We start from the raw sequence: 27491 nt of genomic DNA on the forward strand, positions 1-27491 counted from the left end.
CGTTTCCTAATATCCTTCTGTAACATGGCCGGTGTTGCTATTATAAAAGTAAGGGGCTAGGGTTTTTGTTTTGTTTTGTTTTCATTTCTCTATGAGTCAGAATTGACTCGACAGCACTGGGCTTGGTTTTCGTTTTTGGTATCAGAGAAGAATTATATTCCTATTTTTAACCAAGGACACTACTAGCAAACTCTTATTCTCTGAAACTGAAAAATCCCTCAGATGGCCACTCCCTTCTCCGGGGTTCCAGTTTGGGATTTGTTTGGCCAAAAGGAATCATCCCTGTTCCTTTCTCTCACAAGTGGAAAATCGTTGGTTCTCTCTGCTTTATAGTTAGAGGGGGCGGGGGGATGGAGAGGAAAGGAATTAAGATTAATTCCTACTGCCTGCTGGATGCTTTTCTGGGCATTCTGCAGATACTATCTCATGAATTTCTTACAACAGCCCTCCGAAGTAAATGGAAACGTTTTCTTGTTTTATTACTGTTCAGGGAAGCTAAGTAATTTGACCTGGGTCACAGGATGGGATTGGTCGGACTCCCTACCCTTTCACTGCAGCTTTCATGGCAGAGAGACTACCAGTTGCTGACTTTGTGCCATTGATTCATTCAACAGCTATTTATTGAACACTTTTCTCTGCTCCAAGCTCTGGAGTACAAAACTTGAAATTTGTCCTCAAAGTGCTCTTTGCCCGAGAAGAAGAGATAGATTAGAAATAGGCAGTTTAAACACAGTGTAATAAGTACAATTGGTGGTCTCTGGGACATGTAGAATTTTCTGAACCAGAGACGGGGTGGCTTGGGTCAGAGAAGGCTTCCCATAAGATGTGTGATGTCTATCAGGGAATCTTCCTGGGCAGAAGGATAGAGGGTTGAGTAATAAGACATGGGGGACAAAAAGAAGTAAAAGCATTCTAGACAGAGGGAGTAACCCAGAAGTAAAAGGCAGTTATGGGCCAGGAGTTCTGAATGACTGAAGTGCCTGATGGGAGATGGGAAATGGTAGCGTGGAGAGATGAACCTGGAGAGATGGACGAGGGCGTGAATGCAAGGATTTTGTAAAGTCCAGCTTTTACATTGAAGACCATATCTGTTCCAGAGAGGGATTTTGTTTAGCCTAAACTGTATATATGTGTGTGTGTTTAATTAATTTAAATGGCTCTTGGAGGGCAGGGCAAGACTTTCCAAATGATAACGGTTCCTGCCTGTTCCACTGTTGTGCTTTTTGCATGAAAATGTTTTTATTGGAAGTCGGTCAAGTCACAGGCCAGGCAGTAGATTTTGATTTTGGGGGGAGTTATTTTATTTATTTATTTATTTTAGGTTAATAGAATATCTATTACTTTATATAATTAGATGATAGAACATGTTGAACAAAATTTTATTCGTTCATATTGATATGTGGTCTGCATTTGTATAATGTTGGTATTCAGAAACTGAATTTATTACACATTTCTTGAACCCAGTTATACCTCGTTCAGGTCCTCAGAGCGCCATCTTGCCGCAAGTATCAGGCATTGTTGGTAAAAACAGCAGATGGAGAGACAGGTGGAGCCACCTTTAAAAAATTACCTATGGAAATGTAGCTTCGATTTACTTTGAAATGAGCTAAATAAAATTAGCAGGAGAAGAGGTAGGAGGGGTACCTCCAGTTAAACAACAACAAGTGTGTGCCTGTGTATAAATCTTTGATCTGTCTTAAAAATGGGCCTGAGCACATACTCATCCTTTTCCCTGTTAAAAATGTTTAACGGTGTTCACCAAGGAACCCCCCCCCTTTTTTTTATGTATCTAAGTTTTTATAGTTTGAGTCAGTCAAATAAAATTTAACTGAGAATTTTATGCCACTTATCACTTTATAGGACTATATGGCTGTGTTTTAGACAACCCTGCAGAGTTATCCCCTATTATTACTTGGCCTATACCATGTCATCAATGCTGGCATGACTCTGAAAAAGAGAAGGTCATGGCAGGAAATCTAATAGCACTGTAGAGCGTTTGATGCTTTTCAGTGCTCATGTGTTTGAAATGGCAGCATTTATTATATCGTTTCCTGCTGGGTCATCAGTTGCTAACATCTAGGTTGCTTTTTAGAAAATAACTTTTTTATCTAATTATGAAAGTAATACATACATATACTACTCATATATTGGAATGTCTACTTCTAGTGTTCTCTCTTTTCATCTCTTTAACTAGGTGGCTTCAGTTAGCATCTTAAAGAATATGATAGTTCATACTGTTCTTTTGAACACCTCTCCTCCCCCTCCAATTCTAAGTCAGTACGATTAGTAAATACTGACTCTTGCCAACTCAAAAAAGCTTAGCATAGAATTGCCTAGGTGGAGTATGGATCTTTTCCAGGCTTTAGAATTTGGTAGTCTAGTTCCCCAGAGTCACACTGTATGTATCAGTTGCCTATATTTGGCTAGGTTGAGTCATGTCACCAAATATAGTCTATGCGTTCTGCATGATGCATGCCAGGCCTCTGGCTCCACATGCCACAGCTGGCCTCCAGAGACGACCACTTTTCTTGTTCTAGCGTCCCTGAGGATGAAGGCTGCTGATCATGCGGTATTTCTTTATGTTTATAACACAAATCAATACCAAGAACCTTCAGAGATTAAATTTTTCCCACAAAATAGCTTCACTTGCCTGAAATCCTGATGTTCTCCTTTTCCCTTGAGAAATTCATTCTAGATGTGTTGAAACTTAAATGAGTTATCAAAAAACTAAAAACCAAACAAACAAAAGCACAGCACTGGGCTATGACATTCAGGTATCTCAGTTGTTTTTATTTTACCACACTTGATTCATTTCTAAAATTCTATTTTAAATTCAGTGGAATGAACAGTTTGACTGCTTCCCTGGTGCCTAAACTCAGGGTGCCTAGGTAAAAAAGGTCTAGCTCTTAAAGGGGGCAGCTATGTGAAAGAGATACAAAAGTTGTTCTGTAGCTGAAATGATTACATAAGGTTAGCTGTTGCTGTATATAGCTAGAAATAAATTTGGTTAGTTAATTTAAAAAAAAAAAAAAGGTTCCCTTTTGGGTGGGGAAAGATGTCCTGGGAGCAGGTGAACCTGGAAAAAAAAAAAAAAGATTTAAAAAATACTTTTCGCTGGGGACGTGGAATGAGGCCACTGTCTCAGAAGGAAGCTAGCCATGGAATAGAAAATACAGAAATGTCGGTGTAAATTAGCTCCCATAGAGCAGAGGGAATATTAGAGGAAAAATGAGAGAAAGAGTACAAGGAGAGTGTGAAAGATTTGTCCTATGGCACTTATAATGGAAGCTTTCAGAATATTTCCACAAAGAGAGAGAGAAGTGTTGTCCATGATGGATTCATGAATGGATTTTGCTCTTTGTAACCATAGCCACTACTGTAAGGGTCTCGAGCATGCCGTGCACACTCCGAATCTGAATCTGTGAGCCTGATAAGGTGTAACCTCATTTGTTAAACTGGGCTAGCCAGTCATTTTTAATTATCCTTCTTTGACACCATATACTGTGGGAAAAGATGCGCCAGTCTGCTCCCGTTGAGATTTACAGCCTTCAAAAACTCTATGGGGCACTTCTGCTCTGTCCTGTAAGGTCACTATGAGTCTGCATTGACTCAGCAGCAGTGGGTTTGGTTTTTGGTTTTAACATCATATAAGAGACGTTATGGTTCATATAGAACAGTGGTTTCAAGCCATTAAAACACATTTTAAAAATTAAAATATCTTTTTAGAAATGATAAAATGTCCTCCTAAAATTCTTAACTTCAGTTAATATAATTAATATTTTTGTTGCTGTATTGACTTACATCATCTTTTAAAAATGCTTTTTGATAAGTAAAGTGGTATGTGTGATGGCTCTATTAGTTCATTTACTAGAGGGTTTTACAGTTATAAAATGTGCACGTATGTACTGTTAGAGAAAATCAACTGCTACTTTGAGGCACGTGATTCAGAATCAGAACTCTCCCCTCCCAGTTTTTGACAGTTAAGGTCACGTTCTCCTACCATCTCAAGTCTATCCTTTTTTTATTTTTCAAAGTCTTATACTTGTGACTGGTCATAAGATCCAGGCTTGTAGTTAAAGCACTTCAGATGGAATTCACTGGATTTGGATGCCTGACTGCATACATTAGTGTTAAAGAATGGAAACAATTTTTAGGAAGAAATTGAAATACCAAATTAATGTTTACTTCCTTCTCCCTCATCTCCAGTCTTACCCCCAATTCTAGATAAGAACGAGCTGAAATTTTAAGCGCAACAGTGAAAAGCCTTAGAAAAACAAACAAACAACCTTTTGTTTGGTTTTAAACTGTAGGAAAATTATAAGCTCAGATTTTGTTTCGTATTAGACTCCACGTTTTAGATTAATTAAAGCTGCTTCTCATAGAGAACAGTTTTGTCTTTTCATGGCATGAGTTCATTTCTGTGGGGACTCTTTCAAAGAAGCAGGATTTTGAGACATTGAAGATAGCTGAGGCCTGCCCTTCCTCTCTGGAATTGTAACATGTGATTGTTGGATTGATAGGACTGCCTATTATCTCTGGTTCCTGAAGTTCTCAGTGGAACTAGGTGGAGTCTTCCTGGCATCTTGGGAGGGCTCGTTCAGCCTTGAGGCATGGGAGAGCCTCTGCTTACACACTTTTTCATGACCTTTGAGAGTCTGCTATGGTTCCGTGGGGTTGGAGTTTAGGCTTCTGTTTCCTAATGTTTGCTGTTCAAAGTCATTTTTAAATTCTCACACTGTCGTCATTGTTCTTAGAGTTGGCCCCCCACTTATGGGGGCCCATGCACAACAGGATCCAACCATTGTGCTCCATGAGGTCTTCATTGGCTGACTTTTCAGAGATAGGTCGCCAGGCTTTTCTTCCTAGTCCGTTTTAGTCTGGAAGCTCTGTTGGAACCTGTTCAGCATTAGAGCAACACTGACAGATGGGTGGTGACTGTGCTTGAGGTGCGCTGGCTGGCAATTGAACTTGAGTCGCCCCTGTGGAAGGTGAGAATTCTATGACTAAACCACCACTGCTTCCAATTCTCACACTATTTCTGGCGTAAAGAGTGCCAGACTATGGTAGATGAATAATAATCATGTTCCCCTATGCTTTTTTCTAGATGTTTAAGACTTGTTGAGGGCTTTTCACCATTGTTAGGAAGGTATCAGGTACAGAAGGACATGTAGTATACAAGGACTTAAAGATATCATCATACTGATTTTTATCAGTAAGCATTTATGGTCTGGATGCCTCAACTTACATGTAGAAATTCTTCTAAAACAAAAATTAATTGTATAATTTCTTAAAAGTGGGTAAATCCCAGTGCCATTTTCCCCATTAATTGTGGCTACCAATATGGAAGATGGCTCATCCTCCAAAAATTTGAGTACCTTTAAAATTCTTCTTCGATAAGCATCTTGGGTACCGTTAAATGTTGAACCACATCAAAATTTGAAGGAAAAAAACCCAGCACTTACTGAATGTCTGTTGTGTTCTGGGCACCATGCTAAGCGCTTTGAAATTTTCTCTTATGTATAAGTGCAATGAAATGTTTTTCTTTATCTTATGTGCTTATTCCCCAAAATGTGGATTTAAACCCACCTGTGTGTCTTACATGTAGGCACATGTTTGGATGATATAGAAAAATATTACAGCTCATATTAGTACTGTAATATTACTTTTTAAAAGTAGCACCAAACTAAACAGACAAGAAAAAAAAAATCACATTTGTAAAATAAAAAAAAAGGAAAGATTGTAGATAATGAGTTGATCTTAGGACATAATGATATAAAGAAAATTACTTTGAATGGGAATTTGGAAATTAGACTCACCTAATAGTTAAATTAAATAGTTAAATGGAACCCTGGTGGCATAGTGGTTAAGAGCTTGGCTGCTAACCAAAAGATCAGCAGTTCTAATCCATCAGTTGCTCCTTGGAAACCCTATAAGGCAGTTCTGCTCTGTCCTAAAGGGACAGAATTGACTCAGTGGCAACAGGTTTTTTTTTTTTTTTTTGGTTTAATAGTTAAATGGAGCCCTGGTGGTACAGTGGTTAAGCGTTAGGCTGCTAACCAAAAGGGCAACGGTTCAAATCCACCAGCCACTCCTTAGAAACCCTCTGAAGCAATTTTTCTGTGTCTTGTAAAGTCTCTATGAGTCGGAATCGACTTGATGACAGTGGGTTTAATAGTTAAATATGAGGAATGTTTTATTTTGCTACTTTCAAGCTTTCACTCTTTGAATAGTTGTGGACATGCTGATTGACACATCCACAGAGTCATTCCATTCATTAGCACAGCAAAGTTTTCAAATACCTTTTAAATACCTTGTGTATTAAAAATGATCAATTCAGCACTGTTAACTGAATACGTTTAAACCATCTCTGAAGAAAATAAATTTAGTAACGGCCTTCTTTTACCTTCAGGTCGTCTAAACTATTCATATCCAGGATCCGATAGCTCTCTGCTTATTAATGGTAAGTGATAACTGATTTACCCGAGTGGAGTTCACAAATCTGAAAAAAGTTAGTAGTAGGTGAGAATACAGTAGGTGTGGTTCAACAAGTTGAGAAATGACATTAGTTTGTTCGGTGATAATTGCAAGTTGCTATTATCTGTCAGCTATTTTAAGAATAATTAATTTTTCTCCAGATTGTGGCAGATACTTTTTTAAAATTTGAGAGCCAACTGATTTTCTGTCCTGAAATTGGTGACAATGAGAATTCGATAATGGTGCATCAAGAATAGCTTTATCTAACATCAGCTTCTGTGGAGTGACCTTTGAAATGTCAATAAAATAAAAGCTATGTCCACATAGTTGGAAAAGTGTTCCAGGAGAAAGGGAGGGTGATCAGAGATCTAAAACCAGAAAAAGCAGCCTAAGACCACAGTGCTTGACATTGACAAGGTCATTCACTATTCGTTTGCTGTTTAAGGTGAACAACAAAGATGAAGTTTCATTGGCCTTTACAGTGCCTTCAGTAAATTCTCCTTACCCAGTCTGTTACTAACATTCTGTTGCGTTCTCTTTGTATGTGCTTATGCTGAAGGGAGCTTAATTTCACAGGGAAGCGGGGGTATCCACTAAGAGAAGAGAAGGAACTACAGAATTAAAAAGTGTTTACTTTTTGGTAGCATAGTCTAAAATAACTGGGTGGATCACAGAGGTCTTGTTTACTTCTCTACTCATTTACTATTGAACGTATATTTCAAATTTCTGTGTGTTGATAATACCTTTTGTTTGTCAAAGCTCATTTTAAGTCATCCCACCTTTAAGACATATTCTTGACTAAAGAGATACATTCTCATCATTCCAAAAACAAAGCAAATAATAATAACCGAAAAAGCTTCTACTTCTTGTCTGTAGTATAGAGTGAATAGGGAATTAAAAATTACTTTTTTGACTGGATATCCTTTTGAGTAGTGTTTGAAATCAGCGTACGATAAACATCACGGAGCCAGGAAAAACGAGAGACAAGGAGATTGATTTATGAGGGTTGTTTGGGTGCGTCAGATCTTCTAGAGACCGTATAGTTCATAAAAAACCTCATTTGTTCGTCAGACTTTGGTCTTTTCATGCTACAGCTTCCAGAAATAAGTCACAATATAGTATTCCAGGATAAACATGTGTAGTTAAAAACCAAACCCAGTGGTGAAAATGGCATCAGGATAAGGGGCTAGAATGCAAGGGCTTGCTTTATCTCTTGCTGTGGAACAAGTTCCAAGTCAGGTCCCTGTGCTGTTTCCACACTGCTCTGAACCAAGACATAGGATACTGCTGTTGTGATTTTAGGCAAAGTGGTCAACTTTTCTTTGTCTCTATTTCTTCATGAAGTGATTAAATTAGGTCATTTGCACCTGGCACGCATATTTTTTTTGAGGTAAGAAAAGTAAACACTCTGTAGTGTTTTTCTTTTAAAGCATAATTGACTTAACATTTAAAAAAAAAACTATCCATTATTATGAGATTGTCCCTTTTTTCCTTATGAATAGATTGTTTTTTAATGACAAATGCTAATACCCCTTTTTCTATGAATAGATTGTTTTCTGATGGCAAAAAGGCAGACTGTTCCCCAAATACTTAGGTTTTAAAATTTTACTAGCTCATAAACTCTAGGAGGGGACTAGATGTTTCTACTGTTGCATACATCGAAATTGTGTTTATTATAAAGTGGAGTCCCTGGGTGGTGCAAATGGTTAATGTGCTCAGCTGCTAACTGAAAAATTGGAAGTTCAGGTCCACCCAGAGGCACCTTAGAAGAAAAGCCTGGTGGTCTGTTTCCAAAAAATTAGCCACTGAAAACCCTGTAGAGCACCGTTCTACTCTGACGCCCATGGGGTTGCCATGAGTCAGGGTCGACTCCACGCCAACTGGTGCTGATACACTGACTGAGTTAACGTTTTCTCAGACTGAGTAGTATGAGGATTAAGAGAACAAGAAGAGATGTCAAAGAGGATGAACTTAACTTTCCTTAAGCAAGACCCTGGATTATGGGGTTGTGACTGCTATGGTCTCAAGTCTGGTATTTCGCCTTGCAGGGGCCCCAAACTTGATTTTGTCAGAATTGTTCACATGTTAATTCTTAATAACCAACCAGCTGGAACCAGATGCCAGTTTTATTCATTTATAATGAGAAATAAAGCTTCTAGTTAGACCAGATGCTGGATCTGACTAATAGACACAGTCTCCATAGCTAAGTCTAGATTATCACAGAAGGCTGCTGAATAGTTGTGGATTAAAGCAAGGTGAGGGTAGAGGGGTATTGGGACAGTTTCTTAGCTACCTTGACTTAGATGTGAGTATTGCCCATTCTCTTCAGTCATATTTATGAAACGTTTTCTAGGGCGATTCACTTCTATAGGTAAAATAATTTCGTTCATTTGTTGATTCTTAGTAGTTTTGTCCTTATTTTAGCTCAAGTTTAGGGGATACTGATATTGAAAATCTACTATAATGAATTAATTGTGTTTGATGAAAAATAAGCTAAATTTTAAACATTCATTTATTCAGTAAGCATTTATTGAACATATATGACTATGGGTCAGGCACTCACCATATTAATGCATAAATTTGTGCATAATCTCTATTACTGTGGGAGGTTAAGGGATTGTAGAATCCCCAGAAAGAACCTAAAATGGTGAGAATTCCTAACTTAGATTTCTTTATTGTTACTTCTTGATTCAGTTATTGTCAACAGTTCTGTGTATGATTAAGGTGTGAAAAACTGTTTAGGTAAAATGTAGTAAATAATTCTTTCCCACTGAAACAGAATACCCTGGTAAAAAGAAAATCATAATTTCTTTCAGAGCGTTATTTCTGGGGTTTTATCACCATTTTTGGTTTTCCTGGTAATATGATAAGTTCTCTAGTACCATATATTTTTCTAATAACTGACCTGTAAATGGTTTAATTGTAAGGTTATCAAAGTCGCATCATTTATTTATTCTCCTAATTGCCTTTGGGCTTTTATTTTTGGATTGTACTTCTTGACATAGATATATTGAGCAAAGAGGCAGTAGCTTTGTTTCTGGATTCATGTAGAATATAGATTCAAATTTCAGTCACCCTGCATATTAGCTGGGTGACCTTGGGAGAGGATCTTCTTGACCCCTCTTGACCACAGGATCTTCATCTATGAAATAGGAAAAGAATATTACCCATCTGTCTTAGTTATCTAGTGGTACTATTATAGAAATACCACAAGTGGGTAGCTTTAACAAAGAGAAATTTATTTTCTCACAGTTTAGTAGGCTAAAAGTCCAAATTCAGGGCATCAGCACCAGGGGATGACTTTCTGTGATGGCTCTGAAGGAAGGTCCTTGTCATCAATCTTCCCAGGCTCGAGGAGCTTCTCAGGCTCAGGAACCCCAGGTCCAAAGGACATGCTCTGCTCCAAGTGCTGCCTTCTTGGTGGTATGAGGTCCCCAGCTCTCTGCTCATTTCCCTTTCCTTTTATCTCTTATAAGATAAAAGGTGGTACAGGCCACACCCCAGGGAAACTCCCTTTACATTGGATCAGGGATGTGACCATAGTAAGGGTGTTAAAATCCTACCCTAATCCTTTTTAAAGGCACTTTATTCTTGCTTCATTAGCCCCAGGCAGAGATTAGGATTTACAATACATAGGAAGATCACAATCACAAAATGGAGGAGCCACATAATACTGGGAAGCATGGCCTAACCAAGTTGACACATATTTTGGGGGGGCACAATTCAATCCATGATACCATGTCATAGTGTTATGGTAAAGATTCAACGTATATAAATCACAGCATAGCCCCTGGCACGTAGTAAGCCAAGTTAAAATAATTATAGAGTAAGTCATTTTTTTTGTTAGGTATATTAGTGCTGAAGACTTGTAAGAAAAAGAAAAAACACACAAAACAAGGGATTAAGGTGAGTTTGTAGAAATTGTCTATGGTTAGACATGCTTTGTCTGTTAGGAAAATAAAAACCAACCCGTTGCCGTCAAGCCGATTCTGACTCACAGGGAGTAGACTCATAGGATGGAGTAGAACTGCCCCATAAGGTTTCTGAGGAGTGGCTGGTGAATTCAAACTGCTAACCTTTTTGGTTAGCCTGATGAGCTCTTAACCACTGTACCACCAGGGCTCCATTATTAAGATAGAGAACCCAAAATTTGCTATATTCACTTTTTAATGCAGTCATTCACAGCTTATATCTGTGCAGCCTTTTCTTAAAACTGAAAATAAAAGTTAAATACATCATATGGTTTTATCCAATTTTAAGACTGAAAGGAACTATAAGGAGCTGTTCTTCCCTGTCAGGATCTTAAAAACCTTTAGAGACGTGATTACTCTACTTTTTTCCAGCTGTAACTTTCTGTATCTTCTTCCAAGTCTCTGTTAAGTTGAAAGCCATTTCTTTTGTTTGAATAAAAATATGAAAGAGCTGTGTTTACTCTGTCTCTCACATGAACATGAAGATATATACATGGAGCCCGCTAACCAAAAGGTTGGCAGTTCAAATCCACCAGCTGCTCCTTGGAAACCGTATGAGGCAGTTCTGCTCTGTCAGCTATGAGTTGGAATCAACTCTACGGCAATGGGCCTGGGCTCATGTGAACATTTGAACATGAACTGTTGAATTTTAACAATTTGACTTTTATTATATAACTTGTTTTGAAATTTTCAAGCAATCTCAAACTTTTTAGAAAGAGATGGGGTTTAAATCCTGACTAAATAAAAAGAAACAAACAAACAAGATGAAGGAGTTTATATTGGAATAATGTCTCTAAAGGTTTTTAAGATCCTGACAGGGAAGAACAGCTCCTTATAGTTCCTTTCAGTCTTAAAATTGGATAAACATAAAACCATATGATGTGTTTAACTTTTATTTTCAGTTTTAAGAAAAGGCTGCACAGATATAAGCTGTGAATGACTGCATTTAAAAGTGAATATAGCAAATTTTGGGTTCTCTATCTTAATAATGGAGCCCTGGTGGTACAGTGGTTAAAATTTACGTGTACGTGTTGGAATTTGCGTGTACGAGAATAAAACTCATCCAGTGGATCAGATGACTTTTTTTTGCTATGCTCTACACACACACACACACACACTATCATAAGTTTTCATCCTGTGACGTGACCTTCATATAACACTTGTGACTTAAAAGCATTATCAGTATAATTCAACAAACAACAATTGCTGAGAATGTTGTAGTTTACCTTCTGGGAATTACTCGATTTATTTCTGTGTTGTTACAGAGATTTTATTTTTGAGGGGGAGTATTGGGAGGAATCTTTGAATTTTAAATGTATAAAAAACCAAACTTCATAGTTCCTTTTTAGTGCCTTTTACTTGTAAATTTTGTGAAATAGGAATATAATTAGAATATCTACTTTATGATTATAAAAAGCAAGCCTGAAACTTGCTCCATTTCTCAGCAAAGTATATGAAAGTATATGAAAGTGAGTGCTGAGCACAGGCCAGACTTATCAAGTCTCCGTGGTATGTCTTGGCGTACATCTGAGATAGACATCAAATTGAAAGATGAATTTTCTTTCTACCCAGCTTTGAAGCTTTGTTTTTGACTAAGAAAACTATAACTACCACTACCTCTGTATAAAAGTGCTGGTACCTCCCATTCCACGGCTTTAGCCATTAGCAAAAATGAACATTGTGGCAAGGAAAAGTTTTAGAAAGAAAAAATATATTAAGTTTTAACAGTCATGAATGTAGTTCCATTCCTCTGAGGATGTCTGTGCACTTAGAAGCATCAACTAAATATTCGTTGGTCCCAGAGGAGATTAGTAAGAGATCTTTTAAAGGTTAGCATAGAACATCTCCTAATTATAGTTCCTTGGAATGAAAGGAGGAAAATTGTTTATTCAAGGCAGGCAGAAATCCATCAAAAGGAAAGCATAATTTTAACTAAGAGAAATGTAGGTTATAGTCAGGTACTGAAAATGTATAAAAATATGGTTCTTGTTGCTACTGGATGGTATACTGAGCAGCATGCTGAAAGAGCCCTTCCGTAAAAAGGTAACGTGACAACATCACGCAGTCTGTGCAGATGAAAAGTCAGGAGTCTAGTTGTTGAAGTTCAACCTAAAGGAGTACACATGTGAGTTTACTTTTGAGGAAGTGAGGAAATAATTATTTATTGAACATCTGTCTGTCACATATCTACATGGTACCTTTGTTATTCTCTCATGAGCTCCCCATTTTTACAATTAAGAAAATTGAGGATTCAGGATGTACAGTAATTAGAGTTTCAATCTCTGCCTGTCTCTAAGGTCACACCTTAGAAATAATAGTCTCATGTCTTTATCATATCTTACCAGTGCTCTTCGAATGTTGTTATACAAACAAGTTAACATAAACACAAGCCGCTGTGACATAGGAAATTCTAACTATTAAGCATATTTCTGAATTAATTTCCTGACAGTGAGCCCTTTAAATTAGGTGTTGATTTATAAAGTTGTTTAAAATGATTGTTTGCATCTTTGTTGAATTTTATGTCTTGATCTTTGTAATGATTGTGTCTGCTTTTTGGTTCTAGATCTTTATTCTTTTGTTAACAGATAACTTAGCTTCCAGCCTTTGATTTGGCTAGTGTCTGTCTCTGTCTATCTTTAAGTCCTTGTCTTAGTTATCTAGTGCTGCTATAACAGAAATACCACAAGTGAATGGCTTTGATAAAGAAAAATTTATTTTCTCATAGTCTGATAGGCCAGAAGTCCAAATCAGGGTGTCAGTTCCAGGGGAAGGCTTTCTCTTTCTGTCAGCTCTGGAGGAAGGTTCTTGTCATCAGTCTTCCCTTGGTCTGGGAGCATCTCAGTGCAGGAACCTCAGGCCCAAAAGATACGCCCTGTTCCCGGCATTGCTTTCTTGGTGATATGAGGTCCAATGTCTCTCTGCTCACTTCTTTCTTTTATATCTCAAAAGAGATTGGCTTAAGATACTATCTGATCTTGTAGATCTCAGCAATATAATTGCCAATCTATCTTATTACATCATAGTGATAGGATTCACAGCACCTTGGGAAATCACATCAGATGATAAAATGGTAGACAATCATACAAGGGAATCATGACCTAGCCAAGTAAATAGGTATTTTGGGGAGAGACAGTTCAATCCATGACAGTCCTACTGGAAAGGCAGTTATTTGACAACATCTTTTAGTCTGAGCTGCCACCCCCCTCAAAAAAAAAAAAATTGCCATCTGCCTTCTCAATATGGAGGCAGTGAGAGGTACAGGTAGATAGAGAGCAAAGGCAGGCCAGAGCGCCTGAATATGATCACTTACGTCATTGCCTACTAGAACCTAGCAGTATTTTACCCCTCATGGTCTAAAGTCCTATTCTTTACAAAATGGATTAGGTGCTGTCACTGAAAAGGATACTTTAATATGTCATTTGTTTGCTTTTAATATTAGTATCAAGAAGAAGACCAAAAAGGATCCTTTAACAAAATAATGTTGTGTACACGTAGTCCCTGGGTTACAGATGAGATCTATTCCTAACTATGTCTTTAAATTGAATTTGCAGGTAAGTTGGAACAGATGATAACTGTTCTTATTTAGCCTTACTTCAGTGGACGACAGAGTCCTGGTGGCCCAGTGGTTAACCAGAGGGTCAGCTGCTGACCAAAGGGTGGACAGTTCGAATCCACCAGCCACTCCTAGGAAACCCGATGCAGCCATTCTACTCTGTCCTATAGGGTTGCTGTGAGTCACAGTCTACTTGATGGCAAGGGGTCTCAGCATAAGAAAAGGCTGGAAGGCTTTTCAGTGATTTAAAAATTGCATGTAGAGCAAGTGAAGGTGATTGTGATGAAGAATTTGTTGGGATTAGGGGTAGGGCTGGTGTCCTGGTGGTGCAGTGGTTAAGAACTCAGCAGCTAACCAAGAGGTCAGTGGCTGAAATCCACCAGCCACTCTTTGGAAACCCTCTGGAGCAGCTCTGCTCTGTCCTATAGAGTCACTGTGAGCCCCAGTGAATATGGGGTAAGGGTTGGTTCAGTGATTTCAAAGTGAGCGCACACTTACATAACATTAAAGGGCAAGTACCACTTGATCACAACTCAGGGACTTACTGTATGTAATAATAATAAATTCAAATAGTTCAGAAAGGGATAAAACAAGAAATGAAAGCCTTCTGCCTTTCCCCATCCCAAGTCTTTTCCCCAAAAGGTTCTTGTGGTTGTTTCTAGAAAAAAAATTTATGCATACTCCCACATGTCTATTTATATTTTGTTTATTTTTTTTTTTAATTTATATAACAGGGCTCATGCACTACACACCTAGGACCTAGGCACCTCACACAAAGTACATATTAAAGAGCTTTACATATCAGCACATGAACAGCCACATTTTTTTAATGGCTACTTATTAGGTATTTCATCATATGATTCTACCACCATTATGAATACTTTGGTTTTTTTTGGCTATTACAAGTATTGCAACAAATACGAAAAAGGTATTTTTAAGAGAGATGAATAATATTTTCATTTTTTATTTATAATAAAGTTCTGACAAGTTTTTTTTTTGTACCTTCTTTGAAATTCTGGCATCCCAGACTAAAGTATTTATCCGTAGATCTCATAACAACATGGAGCCCTGGTGGCAAAATGGTTAAGAGCTGAGGCTGCTAATCAAAAGGTCGGCAGTTGGAATCCACCAACCGCTCCTTGGAAACCCTACGTATGGGGCAGTTCTACTATGTCCTATAGGGTCTGTATGAGTAAGAATTGACTTGATGGCACACAACAACAGCAATAACATGGACCCAGAAGTTCATAGCCATAATATTTCAAGCTCATTTATAACTTTCTTGAATCATGTTTGTCCTGAATATGGAATTATTGAAGAACTTATAAATCAAAACTAAGAAATAAAGAGAAAAGTAGATAGACGCTTAATAGTATTCATTTTAACTCTGTTGGGGACTGGAAGATTTTTATTCAGTGATAATAGCATGTATTTTTAAAATATTTTCACAGTCTACCTTTTCGTAATAATTAAAAAAAAAATCTGAGCAATGTTTATTTCAGCTGACTTAGCTAGAAAATTTCCAAAACAAATTTTTAAAACGCAATTTAAGCAATTTTTTTTACTTGCCACTTTCTTGTACACCTGCAGTATCCTCAAACATCAGGTAACAAGCAACACTTGATAATCGTGAGATTGTGAAAAATTCCTTCAGCTGCACACATATGGTTTGTGTGCTTTTCTGTATATGCCATATGTCAGAATTTACACTGAAGAAGCATGGTATAGACAGCGTTATTTATAATCGGTGCAAGTGGAAATAAAAAAATTTAACATTCTCATTACTCCAGAATATCATTGTTTTAATTTTTTTGGTGTTAATTTACATTAATTTTCCCATTTGACTGGGCAGCTTTTATAGTTTTAAGCATTGTACAGCTATAACCTATTTCCACTTGATACGAAAAATAACCGATGATTTTCTAAATTTAATCTCAGAGTCTAACCATGAATGTTTTTATACTAACCAGCTTAATTTTGTGGTACATAATCAAAGTTTGAAAAGTGTACATTTGAAGATTTTGAAGTTGTTTTTAGCTTTTGACCTGTAGCCCTTATTGTTTCTAAAACTTTATCTTTGGGATAATAGAAGCTATGAGTGTTTATATTTATTTTGTATCTTTAAAAAACACTGTTCTCAAATACTCGTTTTCTCAGAAATCTAAGCTGGATCAATCAACTTTTTAGATTAATGGAGCTAAAGTTTTCATATCACTAATTTGTTTCCCCGAACACCCTTGTCTTTGAAGTAATTGTATGAATAAAATAAGCAAGAGCTTTTGATAATCATTTATCTTTCTAACTTCTGTCAGATAGACGAAGTCAGAAAATACCTTTCTACCCCAAATGTAAGACCTATTAAAGTGGAAGGAGCCTGGGTAGCTCAGTCAGTAGATCATCAGACTTTGAATCTGAGGGTCCAGGGTTCATGTCCCTGTTCAGGCAGTTATTCTCATTTTTGGAGACCCTGGTGGTGTAGTGGTTAAGTGCTATGGCTGCCTACCAAAAGGTCAGTAGTTCAAGTCCACCAGGCGCTCCTTAGAAACTCTATGGGGCAGTTCTACTCTGTCCTATAGGGTTACTGTGAATCGGAATCAACTCGACAGCAGTCGATTGGGATGGGATTAAAGTGAAAACCTAACCAACAAGGGAGGTTTTATGTTTTAATCCATTTGGTCAAGTACTTGGTGAAGTCCAGTGTATCTAGTAATGGTAGAAATATATTTTGTTACGAGGTATATTTTCATTTTGGAAAATACTTACATGGTACTTCTGAGTTATACTTATTTGTCGTTTATCTAGAGAGCTAAGCATTAAAACCCTGACCAGTTCTTAAAGTTGCTACACCTTTTGACTCAAAAAACCTATCCCAGCCTTCTGTTCAGCCTCATCTCCACCAGAGTCTCCCCACCTGTTCCATAGGCTCCTGTTCTAGCCACCTTTCTCCAACGTTGGAGCACCCTGTAGGTAGCATTGCCAAGCCTATGATATGCCCTTCCTCCAGTTTTCCCCTGATATCCATCTCAAATGCCACACCCCACTCGTAAATCAGAACCAATTGCTCCTTGTCTGTTTCTGTTACACCTGACGCAGTTATTTCAGCAGTAGTTCTGTCACATTATCATTGTTTGCTTATGTGGCTGTTTTGCATTTAAGGTTTTGAGTTTCTTCAGGGCCATGCCTAGTTATACATAGTGCTTAGCAAGATCAGGCATTCAGGAAGTTTTTTGATGAATAGAATTGAGATGTTTGGACAAACTTGGTTTATAAATGCCAGTTTGTTTCAAGAGTGATGTTTCCTTGAATGTTTACTGATTTTAAGTTGATACTGAAAATCCCTGAGTATTCAGGTATATAGTCCTGGACTGCTAATGACCTTTTTTCTCTCCTTGGTTACAGCCTTCCTGGCCATAAAATGCCAAACATTTTATTTTTCAACATCTGGGGCATAAAGGAAGATCTGATTAGGGACAAGAAACTGTTGGCTAAAAGGAAGTTTATAAATTGCCTAAAGATTTCAAATGATTTTATGATTTTCTTTTATTAGGGATTAATCAAACACTGTAAAATTGCTGTTTATCCTGTAATGGTGAAAAGACATGAATTAAGTATTGAATATCTACTAAATTGCTAGTTAGCAGGGAAGTGTGAGAGAAAATAAGATTGATATGGTAGTAGCTGGTTTAGGTCATGTTGTATACTGCCTTAATGTCATAATGGTTTGAACCTTGCATAGAAGTTACAGCAAAAGACTTCCTTTCAAACAAATAAGATTCACTATACTGTTAAAGTGTCCATGAGGAATTAAAATGATAATAAAAAATGCATTAAATTGACATCTCACCATCCATCCATCCATCCAGATTCCTTGGTTGTGAGACATTTACCAGGAAATGAGAATTGTGCCAGAATTTTTCAGTTTAAAAAGCTGATAGATGAAACTACAGTTGATTCTTTTGACAATGTTTGAAAAGTTGCTTTCTCTTTTATTTGACATGCAGCAAGGACTTATGGGCGAAGGAGAGGTAACATTACTGTTTCTAACTTTTGGATGTATCAGTTGTATTTGGAAAAGACCCAAGCTTGATCAGTTTCTAACCCTTGCCTGGGAGCAGGAGGGAGGGATAAAACACAGCTTTGATCCATACGTAGTTTATGTGTTGTAGTTAACATTTTAGACATTCTAACTTGAAGGAGTTCGAGAGAAATTATAAAAATGATAGAATTTGGAATTGAGTCAAAATAATTTCTCTATGCTGTATTATAAATGGAAACCCTGGTGACATAGTGGTTAAGTGCTAAGGCTGCTAACCAAAAAGGTCGGCAGTTCGAATCTGCCAGGCACTCCTTGGAAACTCTACGGGACAGTTCTACTCTGTCCAATAGGGTCGCTATGAGTCGGAATCGACTCGACAGCAATGAACTTGGTTTTTGATTTTATATTATAAACAACGTATTTATGTCTGAAGATTTGATTACCCTTTTGTGAAAGAAATGTCTTAGAAAAAAATTAAGAATCTTTAAAAAGGAAAATATAGTCAGACTAGTCTCAAAATACCTCATTATCTTGGAGGTTCAATTATGCTTGAATACTTTATTTCTCCTTTTTTTACTAAGCAAGTATAATACATTTGGTTTAAAATGAGATGAGCTAAAGAAATGACTAATCTTATAAATCTCAAACCTTGGGGGGAAAAGCCTAGACATTTTAAGAGAACTTCAAAGAGTCATTTTCTAGAGGTACCCATGTAAACCTGATTTTTGCTTCCTGTAATAATTTTGCCTTTTTAAAAGAAGGTTAGCTAAATAGCTCAGCTTTAAAATGTAAGTGATTTTTGAAGCTTATTCAGGAAATAACTTCCAATATTATAGTCATTTTATTTGTCTTCTGTAATTCTTGAGTTGTGATATAATGTCAAAGATTCTGTATTGTGTTTTGTAATGAAAGTTGAAAGGAAGACAGTGTGCCAACAAAAGAGCATTGGAATGTTTCAATAAAGGAAGAGCACTTGAGATACATTTCTAGGATAATCTATTAACAAATTGCTTACATAGTACCTAGAAGTAAAATTGGTAGCTTGAAAAGTAACAAAACAGTGCTTGAGAGATTCTGCAGTTATTTGTAGCTCTGTGTTTTGCTTATGATTTGTAAGTTCATATTTTTGCTGTCAGGTAAATACAAGATGAATATTACCCACATTGGCATATCTGGCCTTTTCTTCTTATATATTCTGGATAATATGATTTTCAAACAGCAAATTTAATGATGGCTAGAGTTTAGAATTAGATAGCATCCTTAGCAAGCTGATAATTATTCAACTAAAAGAAATATGCCTGAAAGTCTTATATTCTATAAGACTAAACAATGAAGCTGGCTAGCGGCATTAAGTAGGCTTTGATATATCCCCTTAGTTGAGGTATATTAAGATGCATGCTCACTTTAAAAGTTGACTTGTTCATTTTAAGTATGTTCTTGGAAGAAATTTTGTAGACTATATTATTTAATCTTTTAAAGAAATTGAACTGGTCTAGTGGCTTGTAGCCAAATATAATAGTGTACATATCTAGGTTGCCAATGGCCCTAGGACCTGCCAAGGCAGTGCAGTCTGTTGCCAACGACTTTCAAGAGTGCTCTCTCCTCCTACTGTACTTCCATTTCACCTTGCTGAAGTTTCTGGGTTCCAATCGGATATTTGAGTGGCCCTGTATTTAACCATGCACTTTCTCTATGACTCAGTTTGGATTTTAAGGTGATGGGAATTCAAGAGCATATCTAAGTGATCCTGTTTGTTATTAAGTGAGAAAAATAAAAGCAGCCCTTTCACTGAATCTGTCCTTCCCTTGTTCCTTGTGTATGTTAATCAATATCCAGGAACATTTTCTGTGAGTTTTTTTTTTTCCCCCTGCTTTTTGTTCCAGGTCAGTCGTCACTGTTTCCAATGGAAGATGGGTTCTTGGATGATGGCCGTGGGGATCAACCTCTTCATACTGGCCTAGGTTCACCTCACTGCTTCACTCACCAGAATGGGGAAAGAGTGGAACGATATTCTCGCAAGGTGTTTGTGGGCGGATTGCCTCCTGACATTGATGAAGGTATATGTAGAAAGTGTTGCGTGTAGCATGGCGCCTACTGTGTACGGATCCCTTACTTTATCAGATATGATTAGTTCACAGAAGGAAGGGGAGTAGAACCGTGGGAACCAGCTGAAGTAAAGGATTGGACTAAGTGGAAAAGAGTAAACTTTACTGGGAGAATTTCCAAGGAGTCAGTGGTTGTGGGCAGCATGGGGGGTGTGGGTGTGGGTGTGTGTTTACTACATTGGCCAAATGGAAGTTATGTATTTTTCTGTTTTTCTTTCCTACCTTTGTTGAGTGCTCCACAGATGCATAGTTAATTGTTTAAAAGTTTAAAATCCTAGATTAAACATGAACTTCTGGAAAACATAGCCTACATTTTACCATAAGAAAGGGAATCCTAAGAGTTACATCATTTTGTATTTTTTTAGTCATCAAATGTTTACATGCTTTCCAGATGCCATATGCTACTATTAGGCTTGTTTATAGTGGTAAAGTAGATAAAAAATCCCTGCTTTTGAATAGTTTTCACTGTAGTGAGGGTAGGCAGATTAAAAAAAAAAAAAAACTTGTAAACATGCAAGAAACTATCAGAGAATAAGTGTTGAAAAGAAAGCTTAGTGACATGATACAGAGACTCAGGAAATCTTCTTTAGGTGCTTGAGAAGCCTCTGAGGATGAGCTGACACCTTAATATTGAGGGAAAAAAAAAAAAAAACAACCATTGCCACGGAGTTGATTTTGGCTCACAGTGACCTTATAGGACAGAGTAGGACTCTGCCCCATAGGGTTTTCAAGGCTTATAATCTTTACACAAACAGACGGCCACATCACTTTCTCCTGAGGAGTGGCTAGAGGGTTTGAACTGCTGACTTTTTGGCTAGCAACCAATTGCTTAACCACTGTGCCACCAAGGCTCCTAAATATTGAGAAGGAGCCAGTCACGCAAAGATTTAGACTAGTTGTCCAGGAATATTCTCTTCATTTGTGGAGCTAAGAATTTAAAAAATTCAGGTGACCCTAATAAAAATTAAAGTATCAGTATCAGACCTTGTAGCAACAGTATACCCTTGGTTGCTTTTTTTCCTAATTTCTTTTGTATTGATTTTCACAATGGAAATGGAAACAAACCAATTCTTTAAAAATGTATAAAGGGCCACTAATGCAGGATGGTTTAATAACTTCCCATTTAGACTGAGATCAAGCATATTGAGCCATTCCATTTTCCTCAAGATGATCAAACTTTCAATTTCAAAAAGCCACAGATTGAAGTAAATCCAGGATTTTTTGGCCACCATAAAATGTCTTAGTGGAAGCCACACCGAAATTTCAGGCTAATCTGAATCAGTCTCCATACTGCCTTAACACAGTAGAGCTTGTGTTATGGGCTGTCCATCCTGGTCACAATCTTGTCTGGCCTAGTCAGACCCTGGGTGTTGCCTTCTACTACTTTGTTTGGTTGGAATCTTCACAGTATTTACTACTGTGGAATCTAGGTTATTTGACCCTTTAAGGTCAAGTCTTAGGGATTCCTGAGTCTCTGGTGATCTTTGATGAGTAAATAGTATGTTTGCATACAAGAAGAGGGTATTTTATCTGACCTTGGCTGGAATAAACTTCTACTCTGGCCTAGGTAGTCTATCCTCTTGGAAAATTACTGAGCAATCTTAAATGGCTTAAAGCACAGTTCTTAGAATTCTGAAAGGCACAGGTAATTTTGACTTATTTGGCAGAGGAGTTGATTTAAACTGAACAAAATTAATGGGTATTGGGGTAGTCATCTTGCTTTCTTCTTTAGACCAAGCGTGTTGATAGAGATGAAAAGATAGACTCATAAGTCAATAGCAATTTAGGTGTGCAGGCCTTTCTACTATAATGTGAAATATGTATTCCTGAAAAATATTGTGTGTTCTGATTATGAGCCCAAGAGACAGAAAGGGCCACATAAATCAGAGACTACATCAGCCTGAGATCAGAAGAACTAGACAGTGCCCGACTACAACCGATGACTGCCATGATAGGGAACACAACAGAGAATCCCTGAAGGAGCAGGAGAACAGTGGGACGCAGACCTCAAATTCTCGTAAAAAGACCACACTTAGCGGTCTGACTGAGACTAGGAGGACCCCAGAGGTCATGGTCCCCAGACCTTCTGTTAGCCCAAGACAGGAACCATTCCCAAAGCCAATTCTTCAGACAGGGATTGGACTGGACTAAAGATAGAAAATGATACTGGTGAGGAATTAGCCACTTGGATCAAGTAGACACATGAGACTATGTAGGCAGCTCCTGGCTGGAGGGGCGATGTGAAGGCCACGGGGAACAGAAGCTGGCTGAGTGGACCTGGAAATACAGGGTGGAGAGGAGGAGTGTGTGGTCTCCTTAGGGGGAGAGCAACTAGGAGTATATAAAAAAAATATATAGTAAGGTATATATATAAGTTTTTGTATGAGAGTGACTTGATTTGTAAACTTTCACTTAAAGCACAATAAAAATTTTTAAAAAACTGAAAAGCCAAAAAAAAAAAAAAAAATGCTAAAAACTGTGTGAACGGAGAGGCAGGGTGGTCAAGCACTTTCCCTTGGCTGTTAAAATTAGCGATCACTGGGCCCAGGGCTTGACTTAAGTTGTTCTAATAGGTGTCTGGTGGCATCTAACTGTGGTTTTAATTTACACTTTCCTAATATCTAATGATGCTGCACAGCTTTTCATGTGCTTCTTTGCCATCAGTTTCTCTTTTTTGGTGGATGTCTGCCCATTTTTTAAATAAATTGGTTTATTGGGTTGAAATATATATATATGTGTGTGTTTATATATATATATATATAGTGTTCTGTAGAATTGTGCACTAACAATTACAGGGTTTATGGAGAAAATAGAGTTAGAGGCAGATCACTAAAATCTAATAAACTTTGTACCTGAAGCACTAACAAAAAATGAGAATTAGTACCTTACAGAGAGCTTGGACAATTCTGGCAAGCAGCTCAGCAGGGTTGGAGACTATCTCCAGGCATATTGAAAATGCACAAAACCAATCGAGTAGAAAGCTGGCTTGTAAGCACGGAGATGGTGCAGGTGGAAGAGGACCTCAGTCCCGAGGAACTGCAAACTGCCTGGAGAATAACGTATTACCTGTCACATTGCCTTTCAGTTGATTCTAACTCATAGTGACCCTGTAGGACATAGTAGAGCTGCCCCCATAGGGTTTAATCTTCACAGAAGCAGGCTGCCACATCATTCTCCTGTGGAGAGGCTGCTGGGTTCCAACTGCCCACCTTGTGCTTAGCACCCAAGCCCTTAACTACTGTGCCACCAGGGCTCCTTTGCCTGGAGATGGAGCTGTACAAAACTGGGGAGCACCCCTTTCTGGCCAGAGATCCTTGGTTGCCGTGCTCATTTTTAATTTTCTTAAAATAGAGGTGGTAGGGCTTCTGCCTGTGTATCACACAAGCTGGAGGCTTTTTCCTTTGCTGACAAGGGTTATAATTCTAGTCCCACTAATGCTGGCACATCTTGCCTGGGAAAAATCATTTATGAACCAGTACAACTTCTGCATTATACTGCATGATTCCCTTATTTACCAGTCTCACCCAAGCTAAACAGCACTATAAAAACAGTATTGTAACAGAAAACATTGTACTGATTTTGTTTCACAATCTGAGAGAGATGAAAACAATTTTACCAGACTGGATTTGAACATTTTTTTTCCTATCTCTCTTTTCTATTCCTCTATCCTACCCTACTCCCAGTTCTTGTCTATACATGCTTACCTGCTTTTTCCCCGCAGTCTCTTAGAAATTTATTTTAGTATAATCTACTCATTACTTGTCCAAATATATAATGCAGCATAGTTAGTATCATTTAAATAAAATATGATCAGACTTTCCCTTCCTATCTTTCTTTCTTTTTCCATTCCATCTTCCCTTCCTATCTCTTCCCCAGTAGGTTCAGAGATATTGGCGTCAAAGGCAGTAGGCTGGCAAAGGGGGGTAGATTACCAAGTGGAGAGGTGTGTGTGTGTGTATATAAGTGTAGGGGGCCCTCTCAGAGGTCTCAGCAATGGTGTGCTTGGTGTTCAAGAAATTAGAGCAGCAAGGATGGGGGGTCAAAGGTCAGGGGAAGAGGAGGCTTCAGGGTAGACGAAAGGTTGATTGCATTAAGCCAAGTAAGTAAATATATTTAGCATGATGGGGGCCAGGTTTTTCACTGATGAAAAGGGAATTTATAGACTTGGAAATGGGGAAGGCTAGAAAGAGTCCTGAGATGTTGGATTGGAATTGAAAGTACCAGTGTGAACTCAGTGGTTTTTATACACACACATATATACAGAAATAGTCATAAATGTGTGTGTGTGATCATATATTTCCTAGCTTTGTCTACTGAGAAGACTTAGAAATAACAAATCCCCGCTATTAATGATCATAGGAAGCACCTAAATCTTAATTTTTAAATATCTTCTGCCACTAAAAGGAACCACGTCTTCTTGGAAAAAATGGCTGATTCTAGGGCTGGAACAGGGAAAGAATAAATGGCCTAGAGTATCTTCTTGGACCAGAAAGCATGGCAGTGCCTAAGGAATAATGGGGACAATTCAAAAGAACACAAGAGCCAGCTTGAAGGGGCTCCTACTGATCAAATTAGGGAAAATTTTGGCAACAATTTGAGCATCAAAATAAATAAGGGAAAATTGAACTACAACTTATTGAACAAAATAGGCCCATATAGATATAAATAAACATGTGAATTAAAGGAAAAAAGATAGGGGAGAAGAAAGAGGCCTTCCTTCCCATAGAATACTAGTAGTAAATGAACAGGGAATAAAGGAAATAGATAATCACTGCTTGGCAACCATCATTGTGGTAGTTGATAAAAGCAGAAGTCTTTAATGGCTGTCAAGGCTGATGAGGCAGAATATTCCCACACAAAATACTAATGAAGTACAAAGGGGAAAATGGTTTCTTTTTCATGGAGACCCCAGGTAGATCAACTTGGACCAGGTGATCATGGTTAACATGCCCAGTGGTAGACGTGGTGACATGACACCATGACGTGGCATTCGGGCTGGGAATGCACGGTGTGAGTCTGGTCATGAGGAATAAGCACACAGAACCAGGCTGAGGGTCATCCTACAGAATGGATGGCCTGTACGCTCTAGGACTGTCAAGGTCACAAAGACAGGAAAGAGTGAGGAGCTGTTCCAAATTGAAAAAGACTGATGCCCCAGGGATGTGACAGCTAAATGCAGCCTATGTTCTGGACAGGATTCTGGATCACAAAGGAAGAAAGAGCAATTGTTGGGACAGTTGGAAGTTTGACTAGAGTCTGCAAATTGAATAGTAATATTGTATCACTGAAGGAGCCGTGGTGGTACAGTGGTTAAGCACTCGGCTGCTAATTTACAGTTCAACGGTTCTAACTCACCAGCCGCTCCATGGGAGAAAGATGTGGCAGCCTGCTTCCTGAAGATAACAGGCTTGGAAACCCTGTGGGCAGTTCTACTCTGTCCCGTAGTGTCGCTATGAGTCAGAATCCACTGGATGGCACACAGTAACATTGTATCACTATTGCCTGATTGGAAGGGTTGTAGGATGGTATATAGGAGAGTAGTCTTGCTTTAAACAGTTACAAACAATTGTGTTTTGGGGTTATGGGTATCATGTCAGAAAAGGATGGATAGATGGACAGACGGATGGACGGAGCAGTGCAGGGTGGGGGAGAAAAAGGAGAAGAAAGAAGGAAGAAAGTGAAGGAGCTAATGTGCAAAATGTTTAGTTGGAGAATCTAAATGAAGAGGATTCAGGAATTCTTTTACAGTTTTTGTAAATAGTAGGTTTGAAACCATTTTTTTAAAACTTCGTCCATAAAATGATAATATTTAAATCTCTCTTTTTGCTTTGTTGTTCATTAGATGAGATCACAGCTAGTTTTCGTCGCTTTGGCCCTTTGATTGTGGATTGGCCTCATAAAGCAGAGAGCAAATCCTATTTTCCTCCTAAAGGTAATTCGTAAGATTCAGTGTACATGTACTTTTTGTCCTTGTAAAGGAAGTGTTTAATATTCAAGACTTTCCATAACTGTTTACCATCATAGTAAAATTTTTCATTGTTAAACTTATATTTTCTTAAATGCCTCTTTAAAATTTCTACTTTATATACTTTTAATTCAAATGAATTTTACTTTAAAAGATGTTCTAAGATACTATCAAAATGAACTATATGTTAATATTATCAGTTTTTTTTATATGAACATTAAGGGATTTTTTTGTTGTTGTTAATTTTTTTCTTCCTCAGTTTTAGTTCATGCTTCCTTTCCCCTGAAAAATTGTAACAACAATAGAAAAAGGAAAACCTATCGGCCTTTTTCCCCTTTTTTCTCAGGTTATGCATTCCTGCTATTTCAAGATGAGAGCTCTGTTCAGGCTCTTATTGATGCATGTATTGAAGAAGATGGAAAACTCTACCTGTGCGTATCAAGTCCCACTATCAAGGATAAGCCAGTAAGTGCAATCTGCCTTGTTTGAAACATCCACGGATATCTTCATGGGTCTGATATACTTAATTGACAGGTTTGTAAGTAGAATTCAAGTAAAAATGTATTAAGTTTTGTCATTGTTACTAAGCTCCCAGCATTGACATTCTGTATATTTGTGTGCATTATTTTAACATTGACTATCTGGCAAGTTAAAATATTGGTAAATTTTTACTATTAAAAGACTTCACTTGATAATGTATTTGATGATGTAGCTGAATTTCCTCTGAAAAATAGAATTCAGATCACAAACATAGGTACATGGTTCTTTTTCTGTTCTCTGTTCGTTCAAGATGTTATCCAATGCTAGCCTTAACTTTTTGCATATGGGACTGTCTCAAAGTAGAATGCATTGTGTATACGCATGTATAGGTACATTACATACTGTTTTTTTTTGTGTGTGTGGAGGGGAGTTAATCATAAAATTTAGTCTTTAGGAAGAGTAGTAGTTGGCCTGTTTTGACCAATCTGGCAAGCCAGCAACTCACTACAACTCATCCAGCACCTCGTGGTGGGATATAGCACAGAATGGAGCCATTAGTGTGCCTCACTCAAGCCATAATTCTGTGAGCTCTTCGTGTCTTGGGTTTGTCTAGGCCAGAAACAGTCTTCTGAGAGTTCCTGTGACCTGGACTCTTTCACTTCACTTGTTTCTGTTCTCTGCCAGTCCCCAGTCCCCATAGATATTTGAATTGGGGACATCTAGCCTAGGGCTTTGTTGTGTGCATACTGGGGATACCCCACTGTCAACCCATAGCCTTCGATGTGGGTATTTGTAACAATAAATGCAAACCATTTAAAATAAGGTACATGATTCTTAATTGACTGAGCTAATAGACATACTGAAATGTTTATTATGAAGTTATCAATTGAAAATATCAATATTTTTA

At 37.8% G+C, this 27491-nt stretch overlaps 1 protein-coding gene and 1 non-coding gene across 5 annotated transcripts in view; both read left to right on the top strand.

Annotated features, from left to right (window-relative positions):
• Window positions 1-27491, top strand: part of CPEB4 (cytoplasmic polyadenylation element binding protein 4) — a 77766-nt gene that overhangs the window by 40939 nt on the left and 9336 nt on the right. For 2 of the 4 annotated variants that reach the window (XM_049874342.1, XM_049874340.1), the window contains exons 3-7: window positions 6410-6460; window positions 18000-18023; window positions 19918-20091; window positions 25982-26071; window positions 26451-26569. In XM_049874342.1, the coding sequence (XP_049730299.1) occupies window positions 6410-6460; window positions 18000-18023; window positions 19918-20091; window positions 25982-26071; window positions 26451-26569 (458 nt within the window). The remainder of the gene's footprint in view (window positions 1-6409; window positions 6461-17999; window positions 18024-19917; window positions 20092-25981; window positions 26072-26450; window positions 26570-27491) is intronic. The other 2 variants (XM_049874341.1, XM_049874343.1) reach the window with 2 other exon arrangements.
• Window positions 16371-16443, top strand: TRNAQ-UUG (transfer RNA glutamine (anticodon UUG)). The gene has a single exon. It is a non-coding gene; the product is annotated as a tRNA-Gln (tRNA).

This window comes from Elephas maximus, chromosome 2 (assembly GCF_024166365.1).
Source record: "Elephas maximus indicus isolate mEleMax1 chromosome 2, mEleMax1 primary haplotype, whole genome shotgun sequence".
NCBI lineage: Eukaryota > Metazoa > Chordata > Mammalia > Proboscidea > Elephantidae > Elephas > Elephas maximus.